This window comes from Mus caroli, chromosome 3 (genome assembly GCF_900094665.2).
Source record: "Mus caroli chromosome 3, CAROLI_EIJ_v1.1, whole genome shotgun sequence".
In the NCBI taxonomy this organism is placed as follows: domain Eukaryota; kingdom Metazoa; phylum Chordata; class Mammalia; order Rodentia; family Muridae; genus Mus; species Mus caroli.
The window spans coordinates 140143830-140167759 of NC_034572.1; the positions used below are offsets into that span (position 1 = coordinate 140143830).

A 23930-nucleotide genomic window follows, 5' to 3' on the forward strand; every position below is an offset into this window, starting at 1 on the left:
GGTGGCACATGCCCATAATGTGAGTGTTTGGGAGCTTGAAGCAGGAGACTCAGGAACTGGAAGCCGACTTCAGTGATACAGTAAATTCTTGGCCAGCCTGGGCTGCAGGAGATGACACTCACCTTTCACTGCAAAGACACATCTTTGAAACTTAGACGCATGTATTCATATGTAGACTTTAAGTACTTGTTTTTCCACTAGGTTTTGGACATAGTAAAATCAAGTATTCGTACAGTTCTCCCAAGAATCTGGAGGGTCCCTGATGCTGAAGAACTGAGTTTATACCGGATTTTCAACAGGGTATTTAATCGCCTACTCTGGAGTCATGGCCAAGGACTGTGGAGCTGTTTCTGTGATTCAGGGTGAGCTGAAGTCATTTATTTTCTGTTACTACATTTTAACTCTGTTGTTATTTAGTCATAAAGGTAAACCATGGAAATGGTCAAATATCTTTAATAATAGTCCTTTAATGCAAATTTTTACTGCATATAATTTATAGCAACTAAGTTGATTTGGACGAGTTAACAGTGAGCTCTGGGTTCAATGCGAGATCTTCGTTACAAAAGTAAGATGGAGAGCAATTCAGGAGGCCACCCAGCATTGAGCTCTGCGACTCATGCACACATGCAGAAACACATACCACACACATACAACATGTATACATACCACACACATGCATACATACACACACATACAAATACACACAATACACAAAACATACATGCACACATGCACGTGCACACACACAGACTATACATACCACACACATACAACATGTATACATACCACACACATACAGCATGCAAACATACCACACACATACCACACACATACATATATACACACACATACAAATACACACAATACACAAAACATACATGCACACATGCAGAAACACTTGCAGAGCACGTGCATACACACAGAATATACATACCACACACATACAACATGTATACATATCACACACATGCATATATACACACACATACAAATACACACAATACACAAAAACATACATGCACACTATACACCAACACTATACACATATACATACTGCATGCATGTATGCATGGACACACACACACACACACACACTTATATACACATGCACCTTCTGGGTAGTCTTGTGCCCAGTGTTTCATTTCCCTGTTTTGTCTTCTTGCTCACATTCTATCAGTTGTCCTCACCTGTCCGCATCTATACTTGTTCATGGACACAGCCATCTAAGCACTCTCCCTAACTTTCTTATGCCTTTCTCTTATCATATCCTGTTCTGACTGTGCTCCATAAAATCTCTTCATTTTTCAAATATCTTAAAGATCCGTCCATTCTGCATTGTTTGAGTCCTACCTAGAAGCCAGATTACACTTATCTCTGTTATAAAATCTTAACATACTCTCTGCTCTGACATAGTGTCTGAGTGACACTCACATGTTCTAGACATGAGCCTGCATCCTCCGTGCCTTTGGCAGATCCCTTACCACCACTGTGTGCTTCTTGTCATCCGTCCTTCACTAGAAGGGAAAAGCACTCTGGATTGCACTGACATCTGAGGATAATCTTGGCTATAATGCCTTCTACAGAGATTTAGATGAAACATTTGATCTGTGTCTGTAGCCCCTCAATTGATTGTGCTCCAGAATGTCTCTCTCTATCTGAACCCATTCTATTTGGTTTGTTTGTGAATCTTTTGGTTTGGTGCTACATTGGAATTTCAGCTCCTGCTCACCATGGAAGGCTGTAAAACAGTGAGCTACTTATATTAATGCTGGGTGTTTGTCAGAGTCAGCATCTGAAGATATATATCAGCTGAGTCAGCACCTGAAGATATACATCTGCTGAGTCAGCACCTGGAGATATACATCTGCTGAGTCAGCATCTGGAGATATACATCTGTTGAGTCAGCATCTGAAGATGTACATATGCTGACTTCATTGACCACAGGGCTTAATTTCCTCACTTGTTTTTGGTAACATATTCTGGCATGGTTGAGGTTCCTTCTCACATGCCACTAGCATCATACCCTGCAAGTTTTCGTGGTGGTATCTTTCCCTACAAACACTGACAGCCGTTTTAAGTCAAATTTAACGAAGGCTTACTAAGCAGAAGACAGTTGTTCACATATTCGCCATAATAGTATCTAGAGTAAACTATTTCTGTTACCTTCATGTGACAGGTGAGGTAACTAAAACACACACAGAGCCTGTCATCTATCCTGTAGAGATTGGGCAAGCCTTCATTTAGACTCAGGAAGCCTGAGTTTAGCTTTGGGCTTTATTTAATAGCTACACAATTGTGCTTTGTAGGATTCCTTGACTCTACGAAGCTAGGCGATGTTGCTTGTCTTTGATCTTCTGATCACATCTTCTACATTTCTACCGTATCTCCTGAAACTTTGCCCTGGCAGTGTGTGTGTGCCTTTAACAGCGGGCCTGACAGCTAGGGAGTCAAGGTAAAAGAAATCTAGTCTTCTCATTTTTTTAAGGGATGAATTTAATTTTAAAAAATTGTAGCCTTCTTGGTCAATTATGTGGAAAATATTAGACAAATATAATTTAAGTAACTCTAGGATAGTTCCATACCTTTCTCTGTCTGTTAACATACCCAAGAGTAAGATGAAACAAATAAGCCACCTCGCCTACCTCCTGAAAAATTGAACCATATTATAAATAATTCTTTCTGGTTTCAATAAATTCCGCCCTGAGCTTTGTTATGAGATAGCAAATATAATCATCTTTTTTCTCTTCGTGGCCAAGAACCCCTTAGTTCTAGGTAGTCCTTTGGGAGATTTATAAAAGATATATATATATATATATATATATATATATATATATATATATATCTTATCACACATATATATGTATGTATGTATATATATATATATATATATATATATAAGATATATTTTATTTGAAAGGTTATGTATGTGTGTGTTTGGGGGGTATACATGTGAGTGCAGGTGTGCTTTGGATCCCCTGAAGCTAGAATTACTGGCAGTTGTGAGCTGCACCGTGTGGGTGCTGGGACGCACACCAATGTCCTGTTGGGAGTGCAGAAAACACTCTTAACAGAGTCATCATTTCAGTCCCCCCCCCCACACACACACTAAGTGATCATTTCAGCCCCACCCCCACCCAGGAGGGTTTTGATGGTTCACTTTCTGATTGTAGTAGTCTCATGAGGAGTGTGGTTTTGGAATTTTATTAAATAAAATCATCTACCATGTTTTCCTGGACTGAGGGAATTCTAGATTTCTGGGGCCTCTAACTCAGGAAAGATGGCTCTGACAAGTAACACTTCAGTGGGACCTACAGGAAGAATAGGTGTTGACTACCTAAAGCATGGAGGAGGAAGGAGGGAGTGGTGGGGAGGGGAACTTGGGAGGAGGGAGGACGGTGGAGGAGATGGAGAGAAAGAGGAAGTAGGGGTAGCTAACAACAGTATGGGAGAAGGAATACACAAGTTCTCTCTGTACTCAGAAGGATGCTTTCCAGTTTAGGCCTTTTAGTCCAAAACATTTTCTATGGGAGTTTGTCATATGGAAGCCTTATTATTTATTTTCAAGACCTTAGTTCAGAAATAAACTGTAGGAAGCATTCTTGGGTATGTTAATAGGAAGAGACAGGTACGGAGTTGTCCTAGAGTTATTAAAATTATATTTGTCAAAGATTTTCCACACAACTGAGCAAGAAAGCAATACTTTTTTAAAAAATTAAAATCCTTCCTTGAGAAATGAGACTAGATTTCTTTCACCTTGACTCCCTAGCTGTCAGACCGGCTGTTAAAGACACAACACACACTGCCAGGGAAAGCAGAACTGCAGGAGATCAGAACAGAGGACCAAAGACAAGCAGCAACACTGGGCTTCATACAGTGGCTTGATGTTAGGCTTTAAGCTACCTTAGTTTGACAGACGTTAGGTGATGGACCACCATCCTTCATGGCTCTCCCCTCTGGCTGTGTTCACAGTAGGTCTTCAACTCTCAAATGTTTTGTCTTTCTTTCTGATGATTATTCTCTCACTTAAAAGACTGTGTAGATTTTTAAGTAGACAAAGCAAAATTGCTCTTTCTCTCCTGTCCACCCAACCCTCAGTCAGGTTTCCTTCCAGGCCACAAAGGAACAAACCAGTTCCCTTCTTCACATAAACATTTTACTAAAATTTCCACGAGGAGAAGGGTGGGGTGGTTGGATTATTGAACAACAGGGGGACTTTCTAAGTCTTGCATTTCTCTTTGTTGTGAGACATATTCAGGACTTTATCACTTGTCATTATGTCAACGGGAATGCCATTTCAAGCCACCCCCTTCAATATTTCTCAGAGGATTAGGGAAAAGCCAAGAGAACTATTTTATCATTTAATTTTTCTTCTAGACTTCATTGATGTTGGTGCTTTTATTTCTGTAGAATGTAGATTTAAAAAGCAAGCAATGAGACCCTGTTATTATTTTTTTTATTGAAAACACTGGTATCTCTACTTCTTCTCAGCCCTTTTTATTCTTGTAAAACCAAACCCGAAACCCAAACCCAAACCCAAACTCAAAACACCAAAACACCAAAACAAACACCAAAACACCAAAACACCAAAACACCAAAAACACCAAAAACACCAAAACAACACCAAAACCAAAAACACCAAAACACCAAAACCAAAACCAACACCAACATCAACCAAACAAGAACCCCACAAAAATTTGTGCTGTTGCTTTGGGCAGTTGGGATTCAAGGGTCAGCATAGGGGTTTTCACAGGTGCCCTTCGTGACAGTGACAGGCCGGAGCTGAGGGAGGGACACTCTGAGTCTCTAACACAGCTTTCTTGTGTATGGAGGAAGCTCTGCAGTCTTGAACAACAGGACTCAGGTCTTACTCATTCTCTTTTCTCTGCTGAGGGGTTTTGCTACGCTCATTCTCGAATATAACTTAATAGACTGAAGTGAAGTGTTCTGGCCGTGATATTGAATGCATACACAAGAAGTGGGCATAGGACATTGATACATTCATTTATCTTGAAAAGGGAATGGTAGACCTGTCAAAGCTGTTCTACCATAGGCAGGCACCAGCGCGCCGTCTTGCTTACCATGGGCAGTTGGTAGTGTTGAAGGACATAGAGACTAATGCCACCTGTTATGTAGAAAGTGACATCAAGTTGAAATGACGAAGCACCCTTTTGGTTCTTCATCTCACTTCATCCTCTCTCTCCTCTAAATTCTAAGGCCAGTAGAGAAAAATAACACTGATATGAGAGGCCTGGAGCAGATCCAACAAGACAGTCTCAGAGTATAAAAACATAAACAGTCCTGTTCAAAACAGAGGGGGTTGAGGTAGGCAGACTTTCATAGACATACCAGGACCCCAGCAGAGAGGACTAGATGGGCAGGCAAAGCATGTTTTCGGTGTATTTACAGGCATACACAATTTTATATCTCTCAGCTCAAACATTTAAGGTCCTTTAGATTATGTATCTTAAGTACAAGTATAAATGCTAACGCTCTGCTTCAGTGTTCTCTTGGCTTGATTAAGGAAAATACCTATATTGTCTATTATATCTGTAACCATAACATATATCTTGAAAACACACAGATTGTCTTGTGTTTAGCAGTAAATTTTGAGGTAGCTGAGCTAGCATTTAATCATCTATGGATCAGAAATGTTGATGCTTTTGCTAAAAAAGTATTATATTTAGGTCTGATTATTTCCAAACCCAGAAGAAAATCAATTTCTTTCAATTAATTCACTTGAGCTTTGCCCCTATAAGAAATGCTGTCTTTAGGACGATGGTTTTTTCTTTTGTTGCTGGTTTTTTTTTTTTTTAAGAAAATAAACAGTAGACTTTGTAGAGAAAAAGCAAAACAAAAACAAAAAACTCTCAAACACTTTTTAATGTATATATATATATATATATATATATATATATATATATATATTTCAAATACATAAAATCGCCACCAAAGGTTGAAAATTGAGTCTTTGAATTTCCCGTTGGGATTCTGTTTTCTTTTGTTTTCAGGAAAAATGATTTTTCCTTATTATTTTTTTTCTTTGTGAAAACCAACCTATTCTTTCCCTGAGGATTACACAAATTGGTTATTGTTAAGAGAAACTTGAACCATTATGAAATTTCAAGCCACTTTCCCCTCATGGTTTGAAAAGAGTCCCCCACCTCCATCCTTGCTAAGGTATGTCTGAATTAAGCCTTGATGACTAACTTGGGATTTGCTAACAGTAGCACACAGAAGCGAGGCTTTTCCAGGAAGTTATGAGCTGTTCCCACTGTGGAGCAGGTTCCCTGGAAGAGGAAGGATACCGGCTCCTGTGTGGGGGTGAGCACCTGTTGGGATACGTCACTGTCACTGCAAGAGCTCACACCTGTGCCCAGGAAGCTCAAGGGATGGATAGAGAGGGAGTATTGTGCACAGGGCGCTCATAAGCAAGGGGTCAAACTGAGTTTCCTGGAGTAGGGTGGCCATAAATTAAATCACGACAGTTTTATCATCTCTTTAGTTCTAGTATTATGTTAAGTATAGAATTTTTAAAAACCCAAATCCTAGAATACCTAAATTAGATTTACAGATACTTTAATATGGAATAGCTTCACTGTTTAAAAGCAGGAAGGAGTCATTTTGTTAGCTATTCAAGTTGGTAGCACTCACAGCCTTAAAGAGAAATCCAGTAATCATTTGGTTTTTTAAAAATGAAGACTAATTTCCCAGTTTGCATCTATTATAAAATTTTCATATTCACTCCATATGTGAGGGGCCATTTCTACCTTCTTGCCCAGTTTGCAGCTCGATAACTGATGTGTGGCCGGTTGCCGGTTGCCGGTTTTTTTTTAACAGTGAACATGAAGTCATGTCTGTTTCTATGCCAACAGATCCTCTTGGGAGAGCATCTTCAGTAAGAGCCCTGAGGTGGTGACTCCTCTGCAGCTCCAGTGTTGCCAGCGCCTGGTGGAGCTTTGCAAGCAGTGCCTGCTAGTGGTTTACAAATACACAACAGAAACAAGAGGACCCATCTCAGGCATTGGTCCTGACTGGGGGAACTCCAGGTATGTCTCACACTCTCAGTTCTGCTGAGTTTTATGTAGATATGTGTGGCTTAGCACAGCTTGAAACGCAGAATCTTTTAAAATTAGGAGGTTTTTTTAATGCTTACATAACCATGGGATCATCTAAAACTGAAAATACATCCATACTATAATCTAGAAAATAGATTTTATTTGCACAGTCTTTGTTTTTAAGAGACTTAACAAGCACAGAAATCACAACCCTACAGGTGGTAGATGCAAGGTGAACAGAAGCAAGCGTATTTGACTTACATATTCTTGTTTCCAAAAACTGGGTAAGTAGACTCCAAACTCTTGGAATAAAGTTAATTATTATTCCCTAATAGGGACATTTCAACATTCATCTCTGAGAACAATACAGTTTAGAAGGTGCCTTTGGTTTGATTTTTATCTAGTGTTTCTCTACCAAGACATTGCCAGGCCAACCAGCAGGATACAAATTTTTGTAAAGTTCTATTTCAAATTCCAGTTTCCTGCCTGTCCAGTTAAAACACATAGTTTTTTAAAGTAAGAATCACAAGAACAGGCAACTGTTCAGCTGCAAGAATACGGAGTAATCAAGCAGTCCGCTTTAGCCTTTTCCAGCTCAATCACAGTAGCTAGTAGAACTAAAGATGAATCGTGACTTCCGGTATCTGCCAGTGTTTGGCTTAGCGATGGGAACTTGAACCCAGGGTTTTGCACAGGATGGGCACGGTCTCTATGCACTGAGCTACCTTCCTAACCTTTGTCACGTTAGCTTTATTATGCAAATGTTGGAGTGCTACTTACACTAGAAGAATGTGAGTTGTGAAAATAAAGTCATAGTCTGAAAATAGTCAGGGAGTAGGTTAAAACACAGAGATCAACCTCAGGGGAGGACATGGAAGTTCTCTCTCCACAACAGTGACCCACGACCACAAAGCGGATTGGAATTGCATTCTCAGAAGGGACCAACACACATCCGTGCCCTAGACTTTGTCTTTTGTACACTGTGTAGGATGTTTAGCCTGTTTTATCCCTTCTGCATGTAGTAGCCTAATGATCATAACAATTCTAGAGATAGAGCTAACTGTGAGTATTTTAAAGTTATATTGCACAGTTTTAACTTTTCATGATTGCTTTCATCTGATTTAAACAAATGATAGCTGTTGTGTTGATGTGCTGGCCCAGAAATGAAGAGCCTTTTCTTTAGGGTGTAACATGCCATGTGTGACCAGGAAGGCTTGGAATCCCAGATGGGAGGGACTTTGACAGTGCCATGTGGTATCCCTACTGCAATTCTAGGTCCTACAACTCAATTTCCATTGATGGATCAGGTAGCTTTTGTGAGGAAGGCAAAGAGAATAGTTTTCTGGTCAGTCTGGAGGACGACATCACACCTCACAGGTGCTTAGGTCTTCTCCTCTTATCTTTGTGGCTAGAAAGATAAGGCTATCCTTCTCCTACAGTCTTCAGTTCAGACTTCTGAGAGGCGCTCAGCGAATCCTGGGGATTACAGGTCTAAGCACTATGATGTGTCAATAAACGCATCATCATCATTCCTGCCCATGTTCAGACCCCTTCATTTACAGGAGATGGATTTCAAAGAGGAATTTTACTGACAAACTGTACTGGAGAAATGATGGAGCTGACTCCTGGGAGTTTTCTAACACACTATTAAACTTACCCTCAAGAAGGCAGAGTTGGATCAACGTGAAGTTTCTACTACCATAGCCTAAGAAGTTTAATTCCTTCCACGAGGGCTGGAGGGCTAGTGAACATGCAGTTTCTCTGCAGAAGGGCTAATCCAGGCAGGCTTGTGTCCTCCTCTTAAATCCACTGGTCAGATAATGCAGTTCTGGAAAAAGGCCAGGGCCTAGGGAGAGTTAGCTCTTCATGGAACCCAAGGAGTGGAGGAAAATAAACATTTTAGTGCAACATCTAGCTACTAAAACTCAGATGGATGTCACAGCAACTGAAGAGTGATGCCTTTCTCTCATGGGAAAACGAGTCTATAACATTCTTCTCTATAGAGTTTAGCCATTAATGGGTTAATTATTTTTATTTGCAAAGTATACCTGACAGATATACATGTGGATACATATGTATAAATTAATTACAAATCAGAGTGTACATAAGTATGAATGTAACATATGCATTCATGTATTAAGCTTGAGCACTTTTATGAGGAGATATATCTTTGGAAATTTTATCTAAAAAAATCGAAAGGGAGACAGTTGGCACCGCTCAGTTCCACAGACCTATGCATAACATGACGTTGAACAATAATTCCTAAGAAGGTTTAAAGATTCTATGCAAGAAAGTGGCTTCTGACCTTGAAACCTTATAAAGATAACACACCAATAAAGAAGACACAGCACATACGTGTCTCATAATAACCAAACAGTTACAGTCAGTGTAGGAACTAGGACTTTCCTTTAGAAACATGCATGTGCCTGTGTATTCTCCAGGACACTAACGTTTGGGATTAGCTTGATGCTTCACTCAACTGAAGTTTGTTGGTAAACTGTGGGTTCTCTGACTGCTTTTTGGTGTCTAGGTTTGTATGGGTTCACTGCCAACCCCACCTTGAGAATGGAAAAAGAGAACTTAGTTTCTCTTTAAGACTATTTGCCTATCTTTGATATCAAAAACTAAACAGAGCTTTCATAACAAAGGATAAAAAGGTTCCTTTTCACCTATCAACATAACTGTAAAGTCCAAAGCTATATATTAGCAGACGGAAACAACGTTAGCTAGAGCTATCCGCACCCACCTTCTGCTTCAAGCACTCACTGGTGGTGGACTCCATAACCTGGAGAAGGATCGTGGTCTTTTCCTACCTCAGAGAATGGCCAAGCACAGAGATGGCTGCGACGTGGCCAAGCGATAGGAGTGTTTATGGTGGGTATGGCAGGCCCTGGGTTTGACCTCATAGTATTACTCCCTGTTTCAGGTTCAGAGAAATCACTTTACCAAATTTAGTTATACCTGTGATTAGAACACTGTTCATCCAGCCAGAAAAAGAAGAGAAGGAATTTCTGAAGTCCAGTGCAGCATAACTGCAGAAGCCATGTAACAAACATGCCTAAACACCCAGACTTTCCTTCCTTCTCCAAATGAGGAAGAAGCCAAGGCTGTCTGGTATAACAACTCCTGTGCAGCCTTGTAACTGAAGGGCCTACCAGTACCAATGACAAGGACGGGTATAAGACCTAGGGTTTGAAATGGAGAACCAGGGAAGAAATCTGGGTTCTTACAGATCTATAGAGAAATAAGATAACTTTAATATCTTAATGAAATCAGTCAATCTAAGAGAGTAAATTATCATTTTCCTGTCAACAGAGAAACAGAATATGAAAATGTAAGTGCAGCATCAATACCTTGAAAAGATTTCTAATAATTAGGAATAAAGATGTATGAGGTGCATATTCAGGAAAATGTAAAAGTGCAAATATAAACTTTAATAACAAAAATCATCCTTATAATGTAATTTTCTCTCAAATTGTCCCATTTGGCAATGAATCCAATGTAATCTTACTATACTTTGCAGCATACTTCTGTGTTTACTTATTTTTGGTAGCAGAAATATCGGTTCCTAGCTTGTCCTAGCATTTAAAATGCGGAAGTAACAAGAAAAATAGTAAAGATAACCACTTGGAGGAAAACCTTTAACCAAGATTAAAATGATGAAAGTTAGCAAGCAGGCGGACCAGTGGAACGCCATGAGCTGGCAGAGACATACCTAGAGACCAGTGAACTCCTGTGGAAAGCCATGAGCTGGCAGAGACATACCTAGAGACCAGTGGTACTCCATGAGCTGGCAGAGACATACCTAGAGACCAGTGGAACTCCATGAGCTGGCAGAGACATACCTAGAGACCAGTGAACTCCTGGGAAAGCCGTGAGCTGGCACAGACATACCTAGAGACCAGTGAACTCCTGTGGAAGGCCATGAGCCTGCCTGGACCCACGTAGAGACTTGATTGATAACAAAAGGGGCCCATGTTCTTTATAACAGGCGAGGAAAGGAGGATTCCTCATACGTCAGCCTAGGAGAGTTGGGTCCTAAGTCCTCACGAAAAGACCATCAACGTTATCCATTAAGATGATGAGCTAAGAAGGCAGTCATCAAGGATAAAATGGAAAATTTCCAAGGAAAATTTGGGAGAATATCTTCATGGACTTGAGATGTATAAATGCCAATTAGGAAAGTGTTAATCCTAATGAAAAGATGGATGTATTTTATATTAAATTTAGGTATGGATATGAATAATTATCAGGACAGCCTATTTAAAATGATAAAAATGGACAAAAATCCACAGAATAGAGAAAGATACCTGCAATCCATATATCATATGAGAAAGTTGTAAGTGTTACAAGGCATGGGTGTGTGTGTGTGCGCAGGACTGTAATCCTAACATGCAGAGGTATATACAGAGAAGCAGGAGTTCAAAACCAGCCTTAGCTATATAGCAAGTTCAAACTAGCCAGGGTTACATGAGACCTTATCTTGGAACAAAAAACCAAAATACAAACAAAAATAAAATCTGGTAGAAATTCCATGTGAATTCTTACAACTTTTAGGAAAATAAAAAACCAACCAACCAACCAACCAACCAACCAACCAACCAAAACCCAGACCACTTAATGGAAAATTGGTGAAGAAAACTTTGAAAGGGGGTTGCAGTAAACATTTAAGAATGTATATAAGCAAATTTGTATTCAAGACGTTGTATAATAATAGAAGAAAGCACCCACAATGCTGCACACCGGGACTGCCAAGAACACCAAGAAATGAGCATAACCTTCATGACTGAAAACAGCAACAATGGTGACAGTTGAGCATTGCATATGGGACTCTGCCACTTCTTAGCCTCTGTGCCAGTAATTTTCCAGTAGAAATGCATCAGCATATACACAGATACCCTTGCTACAATAGTTATGGTATGATTTACTCATAATACTTTTTAAATATTAGAAACAACCTAAGTGTACAACAGAGGAATGGATACATATGCTATAACATCACACAATGGAATAACATTCAGCACTGGTCAGGTTTACCTGCATATACGGGGACAGAGGCTCAACTATAAAGTGGAGCAAACTTATTCAGGAACAAAGGAATATAGCTTTTGTCTGATTGTTAATGGAAATAAGAAGCAGAAACAGTCTTTAAGGAAGATGGATTTGGATGGGAAATAAAGATGTAAGCGGCACAAAGACCAAGATGGGCTTAAGTGCCCAGGGAAAGAGGGTGCTGTAACTCTGAGCTCAGGGATTCTACAGCTACCCAGATGCCCAAACATGGTGGCTTTATACAAGCAATCAGTTCAGAATGCCTATAAACTGAACGTCACGATCAACGTTCCTTTCTGAATGTGTGTTATACTTTACAATTAGAAAGTTGCAAGCATAAGGTATCATTAATGTCCCGAGGCTACAACAAGGTATGTTGATCTCAGGCAAAGGGTAGTCTTACTCGAGGGAGCGATGTTCAGGACATATCAGCTGTAAGTAATAGTTATTTGTGTACACTCTTAGCTGCTCTCAAAGATTGGCAGGCCAATAACCATTGGATCTCTTGAGAGCTGAGGAAACAGGTTTCATGTTAGTAGCATGTAGCATGTGACATAGTGGGTGTTTGACAATAGACCTCATCCTCTTCCTTTTCAAACCAACGTTGAAATCACACGGTACTTCATAACAGATGTCTGCTCTCAAGCAGGGATATACTATATAAATGTGTTGGCAGATATGGGAAGTTGAAAGGTCCAGACTTTGCTACCAGGATGTGAAGTGGCATGGCTGCTTTGGAATGCAGTGTGGTATTTTCTTAGAAAGCTAAATATAAACAAATGCACAAAAGACCCAGAAGTGGCAACTATAAGCACAGGCCTGAAGGCACTGAAGCCAGGCTTCTAGATACTTGCACACCAGTGTGGACAGCGCCTGTCTTACAGAAGCAGAGACAGAACCAACCCAACTAACTGCCCACCAATAAGTGAGAGTGTAAGCAGAAGGTGAGGTCATACAGTGGAATATTAGCCAGGAAACAAAGAAATCCAGAACACTATACAAAGGAGAAGCATGGCAAACTCTCCCAGCTTGTAAGCAGACACGAATGGCATTTGTGATGCCATGGGTAAGTGCAACAATCAACTTATAATCAGGGAGTAAAATTGAAGTTTCCTGGGTAGGAGAGGAGGGATGAAAAAAAAAGCAGTTTTTTTTAAAAATAAATTGAAAAAGACCTTTTTCATACATTTGACCATGTTTTCATCTCCCTAATCCCTCCCACATCTCTACCCACCCAACTATGTTTTCCCTCTCTTTAAGAAGCAAATCAAAACAAAACCACAGACAACAAAAGGCCAAGAAGCACACACAGAAAAACCCACAACAACGAGAATTAGTATGTCCAAGCAAATGTTTTGACAATAGAAACACTGTTGAGTTTGTTTTGTGTTGTCCTCATACGCCTGGGCATGCGGCAGACCCCGAGTATGGTTAACACACCCAGTGAGACTCCATTGGGAAAAGCTAAGTTTTCCTCTGCCAGTGGGTATCAACTGCAGATAGGGGCTTGCTTAAGAGTGAGAGTCCGTGTTCACTTTTCTCCCACAGTGCTGCCACCCCATCTGGCTTGAACCTGCCCAGGCTTTGTGCACACAGCCACAGTCTCTGAGTTCTTACGCGCATCAGTCCTGCTGTGTCTGGAAGACACTTTTTTCTCAGGGTAACCCATCACCTCCGGCTCGTAACAACCTTTCTGCCTCCTCTTCTATATATTTCTCGAGTCTTGAGGGGAGGGGCTTGATGGTGGAAGAGAGATAGCATCTTCAGATAGTGCTGACCAAACGGGATGACTGCATGTAAATAGAATGCAAATTGAATCATATTTATCACCCACCCTGTGAGAAACTTGACTCCAAACACATACACTGAATCTGATAGAGGAGAAAGCAGAGCTTGAGCTCATCAGCCAGGAAAGGACTTCCTGAACAGGACACGGATAGCTCAGGCAGTAAGGACGAACAGTTAGAAAATGGGACCTTATCAAGCTGAAATGCTTCTATATGGTAAGACACCACCAGTCGGATAAAGTGGCTTCCTACCGACTGGGACAAGATCTTTACCAATACGATAGAAGGCTCTTATCTAAACATATAAAGAACTAAAAAAAAAAAAAAGGCAGAACATCAAGAAAACAAATTGCCTAATGTGGAAAAAATGGGGACAGAACTAATTAGCCAGTTCTCCCAAAGTTAAACACACATGGATATGAAACACGTAAAAAAAATGTTCAACATCCTTAGCCATCAGGCAATGCAAATGAAAACTACTTTGAGATTTCATTGTAGTAAGTCAGAATGGCCTAGATCAGTCAAACAAACGACAGACAGCTCATGTCGGTGAGCTTGAGGAGTAAGGGGGACGTTTCTCCATTGCTGGTGGGAGTGCAAACTTGTACAGCTACTGTACAAGTTAGTGCTGTGGTTCTTAAGGGATCTGTACCTCTAGGTGTTCCTCACGATCCAGTTATACTACACTTGGACAGATCCCCAAGACTTTGTGTCTTATCCCAGAGGAACCTACGCATCCATGTTCCTGATAGGCAGGAATTGGAAGCATCCTAGATGAGTTAACAGGAAATTGAGTCACATTTGTACAGTTGAGTATTATTCAGCTGTTTAAAAAAACGACATCATAAACCTCATAGGTAAATGGATAGAACAAGAGAAAACAAAAAACCCATCCTGAGTGACGCAACCTTCCCCCCCCGCCCCCCGCCCCTGCCCCAGACAGATCCTCTATCTTTTCCTTTTATGTGGATGCTAGCTTCACGCCTTTGGTATGTGTGGTAAGAGAAGAGGAATCTCCCCAGAATAGTCTTGCATGGCACTTAGGGTTTGATGTGTGCCAGGCAAGTTCTCTCACCAATGAGTTCCCGGACCCAAGCTGAGGAGAAGAGAAGCTAAGAAAATTAGTAAGTGTAGAGATTTATTTTAGTGTGGTGGCAGGATTCTAGACTTGCAGGTGGTTATATAAGATTAATATACTTAACATACTGAGTTTTGTATCCCAAATGATAAGAATAATTATTTCTATGTCACAAAATTTCAAGTCAGTAAGAAAAGTTCTCCAAAGCACAGGGCACCTAGTCTGTTGAATTCTATTTACAGTCCTCAAACCAGGAATCTGGGTTCACCTGAAGGAGTTCAGGGGACTTTGTCCTACTACAGGGAGATGCTGGAAGGTGAGTGTCACATGTTCAAAGTGAATGCCCTATGAGTTTTGGATTGATTAGTATTCTGGGGATCATCAGAATTAGCAATAAGATAGCATATAAAATTCTATACCAATCCAGAATGTTCAAAGTATGCATCCCCACGTCTACAATGTGGGCATTCGAGGATGATCACGCCCTGCGTTCTGAATGAGGAGTATGGCTCTGATGTGAACTGAATGAAGATGCTCTGATGTACTGTTCCTGGGTACCAGTTAGCTATGAGTTACCCTGGTAAAGAAAAAAAAAAGCTGAGATAAAAGCCACAAACTTCTTCATATTTTTGGTACTTATATGAACTCTTCAGGCATAGTCTATAAATTCACTTCCCCAAGACAGTTTTCCTGCTTAAAAAAAATCAAATTGTATTATTTAACTCCAACACAAAGAACAATTTAAAAGTAATCTTTGCTGTTGAGCTACTGTGGAGTCTCCCAGGAGATACTAGTGGAGACTTCAAGGCAAATAACTTGTGCTGTGCTTCATGGCGCCTTGCACTACCCAGGGCATCTGCTTTAGGTGGGCAGGGTTTCTGCAGTATAATTTCATCTGCTTGTTCAAGTTCGTGATGCACTTCGTTCTCTTTTTTTTTCAAGTCCAAAAGAACAGTTTCTTCCACTTGTATTAAGAAGTTGGGGTTTGTGGCATATACACCAGCACTGTTCTTCCTAGCGCTTCCCACCCTTCATGCTTCTGGAAGCACATGATAACTGCATACAAGTTTTATGATGACAAGTATCTCGAATTGTCATGACCAAAAAGTTCAGCCCTGGACAGCGGCAATCCCTTAGATGTGCAGAGGGCTCTGAAACTATCAAGTCCCTTCACTAGCTATGTGACAAGGGGGAAGACATTTGACCCTCTGTGCTTCATAAAGTTTATTCACCCTTAAAATGTTGTTAGCAGTGACATTTACTTAGATAATTGTTATTTGAATCAAATGCTAATATTTATAAAGAGATTAGAAGTGTCAACCTATAAAATGCTATTTAAATAATTGTTTAGTATTTAATAAATTACCCAGGATCCTGTACTTTGTGATGCTATATTCACTTGTTCATGTGATAAGTAGAGCTTTTGTAAAGCTAGGTATGGTATCCCAACTCCCAGGAAGCTGAGGGCAGAAAGGTTTCAGAGCTAGTGAGAGACAATAGAAAAACATTTTTGTGAATGTTGCTAAAGTGTCAATAGCACTGATTTATTGGAAACTAAAATTATAACTGAAAGGTTGGTTGTCAAAATGGTTGTCAAAATGGCTCAGTGGATAAAATATTTGCCACACAACCATGAAGACCAGAATTTAGATCTCCAGAATTCACAGAGAAGCAAAAATTTGGCAGGTGTAATGGCCACCTACAATTCCAGAACCTAGGAGGTAGAGGACTTCGGGACAAGCTGTCTAGCTTGTGCACACATTCATGTGCATACGTGCACACACACACACACACACACACACACACACACACACACGTATCCACATGCACACACGTGCATGTAAAGTAAAGGCCGTTTACTGCATCATTCCCGATTCATTTCTCAGAGGCTAGAGTAGCTCCCACCAGTGTTGGCTAGTAAGTGTTGATCAAGTACCTTAGTTTATTTTGCACCTTGCCCTACATAAGAAGGGAAGTTGTTTTCTTTTTTAATGGCAAAACATATCAGATTAATCATTAAGACATCACCAGCTCTTGACATCATAATTAATCCATATAAATTACCCTAGTGATATTAAGAAAATAATTTATATAATCTGTGATGTGAGAAATCAGTTGTTTCATTATTCATCACCCATTCTGGAATTTTGATTTAATTTAGTTTGTTGTGTATTATTTTACTGCTCTATTAACTTAATGATTGGAGCAATTATTTATAGTTTGTGATATTAGGTAACAGATTTAGTAGGTATTACTATTCATGATGAAGTAATGTTTATGGATATTATGGAAAACTCTATTTTAATCTGAATGCTGTTTGCAGTTTGATTATAATGGATTCTTTTCTTTTTCTAAGATTCACAAGAAACAACGGTAAATTTACTTCCCAATTAATATAGATGTATCCTAATTCTCACATTACTGTACACAGAATAGACAGCTGACAGCTCTTGCCCCTCATTCTCTTAACTCTCTGTTCATTTATGATGCTGTCCCTAGAGGACTCCAGTGTGCAGAGACGGAAGTGAAGCAGCTGACACTCCCCTGCCATTTGCTTAGTCTTTCCAAGACCACAGCTAATTCGTGGTCTTCTATCGTTACATCTGTGACTGAAGATTCATCACGCTTATTTTTGTCTTGACTTTACAGTACATTGCTCAAGTCATTACTATAACTGTCTTTAGATGCTATGGTTAATTTCATATATATATGTATATATATATATATGTGTGTGTGTGTGTGTGTGTGTGTGTGTGTTAAATTCCATATATATGGATTTCCTTGGCCATTCATCTCCTGCCCTATAGATTGTACTGACAAAAGTCTTATCAAGGTTTTCACAGAAAGAGATGATATGGATGTACAACTTAGATGTAATTCAAAAGTTTCAACGATTGACATTAAAAAAAGCAAGGTCCAGTTTCTTGACAAATGGGATTTGAATTGGCATAAGTTTACTTATAGTCTTTATTATTAATTGTGAATATTTATATTTTTATTGTGTAAAAATTAATTTTAGCATCCTGGTGGAGATGTTACATAGTATATATATATAATATCTTGTCTTTCTAAAATGACAAAGTGGTAAAAATTACATATCCGGAAATATATTTGACTGCGTGGTTACATACAGCTTGTAACTATAAACCCTGACTTGTCTGAGACTACAAAGTTTCGACTTAAGAATGTTTTAGATGAACTTTAGTTATAACAAATCCGTGACACATTGTACAGTTAGGGCTCCATGGCTCTATATCTTTGAAACAAATGCTACTGTTAGTGTGGCTTGCCAAGTTCTCCATGAAAATCATTAGCAAAAGGCTTAAGATGCCAATATGTGTGCTTCTATATGACATGTCTCCTTGGCTCTACATATTGCTTTCACATACCAACAGTGAATTGTTGATGTGAGCCAGTAAGCAGTGGCCGGATGCTTGAGGTTAATGAGATAGCATGTGGGATGATCCTAACTTCACGTGCTTGTATCTGTGAGTTCAACTTTCTAAAGTTCAGTGTTAGGATGAAAATTGTTTACAAATTGTATTGTTGTGATAGCAACAGTTTTCAGATAAGATAGGTGAATAATTAGCTATACAGTCCTTTCTTGAGTGATGTTGACATTAAAGTGTTTTTTACAATGATCTAATTTTTTAACTACCTCTTTTAGGTATTTGCTACCAGGAAGTACCCAATTTCTTATGAGATCACCACTGTACAACATGAAATATAATTCACCCGGAATGACTCGCTCCAATGTTTTGTTTACGTCCCGCTATGGCCGTTTGTGAATGGAAGATTGCCATGGGCTCGCTTAATAGCAATTCATTTATTTTCTCCAGTTGAACCTTAAGGAAGTGACCCTTATATGCTGTTTTATGTATATATGTCATAGAAGTGTGTGAAGTACATACACACAGGCACTCAAGTAACATATAAATATATATATTTATTATATGTAAGAAGAATTAGCAGAAAACTGAATATAAGATTTAACCTTTCTGGAAATGTAATAAACCATGTTAAAGTTGTTTACACAAATACGCAAATGTGTAGAATTTGCTAGGTTTTTAATTAATTACTTCCTACTAGAAATGTTATTTTTGCTGCAGAGTCGATCTTGAAGCTCCCATCATGGCGTTACAAATTATTTTCTAGATAATAGGGCTTTCGACTTGAGCAAACACTGATAGTATCTTATTACTTTTCTCACTATTAGTAGTTATTTAACAGTGAAACAGAAGACTTAGATGCCTGGGGTTGGCTTGATGATAGGATTAGGATCAAACAGGTTTGTTGTTACCATAGCACACTGTAAAGTACTAGAAAATAGCCCAGCCTGACTCTCCAACATTCTACTCCCCTAGGTGGGAATTTAGCTGCTTGTTCTAGTGCACATGTTCAATAAAGGTCTGGTAAGATCATGAATCATACAAAAATGAGAGGCAACCCAGTGGATTAAGAATAAAATGCAAACATGCTTTAATTCGACTCTTCATGGGAAGTCCCATAGAGAAGCAAGACGATGGCAGGGACAGAAATTTGCTTGTGTGACTTCTGTGTCACTTTCCTTTGGAAAGCATATCATTGATGGGCCTAAGTCTCTCAACATTGAGACCAATTTACCTCGCAAAGTCCAATAAGAGGAGTTTCTCATTTCACCCCAGAAAAGAATGCAAAGGCTCCGAAGAGGAGTCCAGTGAGCCCAGGTCACCGCTCATTGGTGTCATCTGTTGGGAGTCTTTATTCAAAGTTCCGTATAAAGTTGCCTTCCAGAGGATTCATGCTTGCTTTTCAGACCATCACCCTCCCATTCTTCTTCATCTTCCCTGCCATCTGAAAACCAGTGTGTGCTCTCGGTTTTCCACACAAATAGAGACAGACATATGCCCTATGGATTTTTGAACTCAGATAATACAATATTTGCAGAAACTTCCCTCCAGTGATTTTACTCATACATGTTAAGTTTCTGCAAAACTCAGAATACTTGCCAGCTTCTTACATTTTTACGTCTGTTCCCCATAAATGAAGAAAGGACCCCAAAGCAGTAAGAGGTCATTTGGCCTGGTCTCATTCAAAGCTGGATGGATGGTGACCCGAAGTTGTCAGATTTAAGTATTTTGCTTTAAAAAACTACCTTTGGAGAGTATACTTTTAAACTGTAATATTCATTTATCACACACATTACCGGCAGCTACTTAAGTTCTTTATGGCTGCCTACCCACATGCATTCCAGTAGAGCCTTTTCTTACTGGAAGCATCCCACAGAATTTTGTGTTATGCTTTTGAAGGAGAATAAAGCCTCCAGATCAAGCAGATGAGTGAGCGTGGTACTTAGGAGTCCATATTGTGGATTCTTCAACATGGCAGAGAGTTCTTAGAATGACTGATGCAAATACTGGGACACTTCAGGATTTTTATGGAAATAATAAACAAAGCAGCCCCTTTTGGGGTTTATTTGTAGCCATATTTGTTTTCAATTCATGATTTAAAAATCAAGGAGGAATAAAAGAAAAAAACACAAAAGTCATGGATATGTCACTTAAAATGACTGGTAAGTGATACCAACCCAGTTTGTTGGCCATTCACTTTGTCTTAAATCACAAATGATCATTTAATCGGATAGAGTATATACTCCAAAACTTCTATCACATACTAGGAAGGAATTTTCATTTTAAAAAAAGGTGGGGGGAAGATGTCCACATTAGGAATTCTCGCCCTAGAAACACACATTAAAAGCTAAGAGTAAATGGAAATAGAAAGACTGCCACGCGTTTGTGAAAGGCCATTATTTCCTTATCTATCCAAGCAAGGCCTTGTTTTGAGCACTGGAATTTCATTGCCTACATTTTCCTGTTGGGACAAGTTGGGTAGGGTGAAGTGTTGCAGGAAGCTGTGTGCTCATTATTTATGTGCATTACCTGGGGTGCTGTGGACTGTGGTTGTCATAGCACCATCCCCTAATGAGCAGCCACAGGAAGACATGATAATGAACCGTGGAAGTCTCAGGAGGCCACAGACAGGTAGTAGGGGTATAGAATATTCCTTAGCTTTTATCAATTTCTTATGCTTATGCTTAAAACACATCTGCAGTAGAGGCAGTGTAAATCTTTAATAGAAGAGAGGGAAAATTCCAGAAGCTAGTTAATTTCACCAGGGTTTTTTTGTTTTTGTTTGTTTGTTTGTTTGTTTCTCTTTAGAATGGATTTTGGCTTATCTACAAGGAAGGGAATGAGTATAGACCTGCAGTATGGATGGCTGTTTGGTTCATAGCCAGGTTGAAATGCTTCCCCAAACTAAGATATGGATGTCACCCCAATTGTCTAAGTAGTAACTTGCTTGTTATTTTGTCCTCACCCACAAACAGAATCTAAAGGAACAGTTTAGTTTTCACTTGAGTAAGCCAGCCTTGAAGGTTTGAATCGGGTAAAAGACCCTGTTCCAATATGAACATTAAGTTGTATATGGAGCACAGGGGAAGCAACTGTAAAATGCCAGGGTTTGCTTACATTAGAGGAAGTTTTTGTTGCTTGTCTCTAAAGTTCAAACCAAACCAAAACCAAAGCCCTTTTTTTCACCTGCTATTTATGCATACATAGAGAACAAGTGCCTCCCAGACATCAGGAAAATGATTTCCTTCAAATTCTCTCGTTAGCTTAGATAGTAGATGAGACTGGGATCATGCTAATGTGAAATTGTAGATACCTGAATAGGAACTCAATGCTTTCTTCCTTAACATGTCAATGATATTCTGTGTAAACATTATCTTCAATATGCAATACACACTATTCAAAAATACCAAAATGATAGCTGCATACATGCCATTACTTAATCTTCTATAAAGCACTTATTCATTCTTAAATATATATTCTTTTAAAAATAGTAAATACCTCAAAAGTGACAGAAAATTCCTTCCTTCTCTATTTAGCAATTGCTAGTTTACATTCCGAACCTCATGTACTTGGTTCTAAGCATTAAACAACAATAAAAATATAACTATACAATTAACGTTCTTGTGACCTGGTGATTTTTGGACATTTACTTTTCTCTTTAAATTGGGAGCTTTAAGTGTAAAGGGCCATGATATCTACATATTAATTATTAGATATTTAATTGTTTTGAACAATTTCAATGTTGACTTATAAGTAGATGAAAACTGTAGAAATATATTCATAAAGCAAAGGATTCCTCACATTGCTTTCTCTCTCTCCTGTTCTCCTTCTTTCAATTCACTTAGAAGCTTTAGCTGTACATGGACAAAGTAAAGAAAAGAGAGAAATACTGCCTTTTAAATGCTGCTCTTCCTTGAAATTTTGTAGTGGTGTGTTTTTACCCAAGCAACTCTAACACTTTGATGGAATATTGGGTCCATTCAGTTTGCCGAGAACTTTAGGAACAAGGTTGAAGTCTGTATGCTTAAAGCACACGCAGTGTCCTTCCGTGTGAAGTGAGATGCGCTTTAACAGTCTTGCAAGAGAAATTGATGTGTTGAAACGGCACCTGTGGAGATTGCTTCTGTTTCTGAGGGTCTGAAGTAGTATGTGGTGTGTTGGGGGAAATTTACTCAGGTACTCACTGTGATACCAAGAGGGGTGTGTCATCTTGGGAGATCTGGGTAAGACTTCTGCTTTGTCACCACTTATGAACTCTAAAGCTCTTGCTTTGACAAACGTATCACTCAACAGACTAACAACTCCTAAATTAGTAAGAAGGCTTGCCTTTGAAAAGTGGTCAGATAATTCTTCTATTTCTTTCAAAGGCTACCAGCCATTTTTGGTCCATGAGGTCACGTCACAACTACTCCACGTGCTATAGCATCAGAATTTTGATGGAGTCTGAATTTGAGGGTGAGAGAATACATTTGCTAACACCAATCATGGGTCAAATTATCCCTGTGTGCTTTGCTTCCTGTATATGAATGCAAATGTTACAAAGATGCGCTTGAAATGTCAACAAAGTGTGCAGTTGGCATTGCCATAGCATGATCTACCATGTGACACCTGTATGGTGAACCCACTTCAGTTACTATAATAAAAATGTCAACACATGAAACCTATGGTATCTCATCATTTGGCTTGTTTTTACACATGTATTTGCACACACAATACTGATTTCAGTAGAAGAAGAGATGGGCAACCAATTAAGCAAGCTGAACTGAGCTTTCAATTTGATGAAGATATTTTCACGCTAATTTTTTTTTTTTTTTTTTTGCTGTTTTGTACTCTAGGGGAAGGGCCACCTGCTGTTATGAGTCAGATCAAGAAAGGAGAATTGTCAACTTTGTCAACTTCTCTCCGTTGAATGGGAAGGCAGAGTGTTCTAAAAATCAGTAGCAACAGTTTCATGTCATTATATAATATAATAATTATATTATCTCAGGCATGAATTTCATGCTTTAGGAATTTATAATTTTATCATTTGCTAGCAATATTCAAAGCATGAAAATGAAGAGCATTTTGTCTAGTTGCTGCTCATCGCATTGTTCTTTGAGACGTTTATAACAAATTTGGGGTGGTTTTCCTTCATTTGTGTGATCTGCTGGAGAAGGAACTCAGTCCCATGCACAGTTGGCAAGGAATCCACACTGAGCTGTACCCTTAGACCAGGTGATTTCTTTAATGAAAGGATCCAGTCAGGTAGTGAGTAATTTAACACAGACACACTTGACTTCTCTTACTGACAACCAAATGGTATAGAAATGACTGTATGTACATGTTTATGAATGTGTGTGTGCTTCTGTGTATGTGAGTGTATATGTGTAAATATGTGTGTGCATATATATATATATATATAATATATGTGTGTGCATATGTATGTATATGTGTATGTGTTTATGTATGTGTATGAGTATATATATATATGTATATGTATGAGTATGTGTATAAATGTATGTATGAGTTTCAGTGTCTCTGGTTTTATGTGAAGTTCCTTGATCCACTTAGACTTGACCTTAATACAAGG

At 39.1% G+C, this 23930-nt stretch overlaps 1 protein-coding gene across 3 annotated transcripts in view; it reads left to right on the forward strand.

Annotated features, from left to right (window-relative positions):
* The window catches only part of Ttll7 (tubulin tyrosine ligase like 7), a 128940-nt gene extending 105924 nt beyond the window's left edge, over window positions 1–23016 (forward strand). For 2 of the 3 annotated variants that reach the window (XM_021157823.2, XM_021157826.2), the window contains 3 exons: window positions 202–362; window positions 6873–7046; window positions 18640–23016. In XM_021157823.2, the coding sequence (XP_021013482.1) occupies window positions 202–362; window positions 6873–7046; window positions 18640–18760 (456 nt within the window). In that variant the 3' untranslated portion in view covers window positions 18761–23016. Of the gene's footprint in view, window positions 1–201; window positions 363–6872; window positions 7047–15214; window positions 15289–18639 lie in introns of all 3 variants that reach the window. The other variant, XM_021157824.2, reaches the window with a different exon arrangement.
* Window positions 23017–23930: the final 914 nt, after the last annotated feature.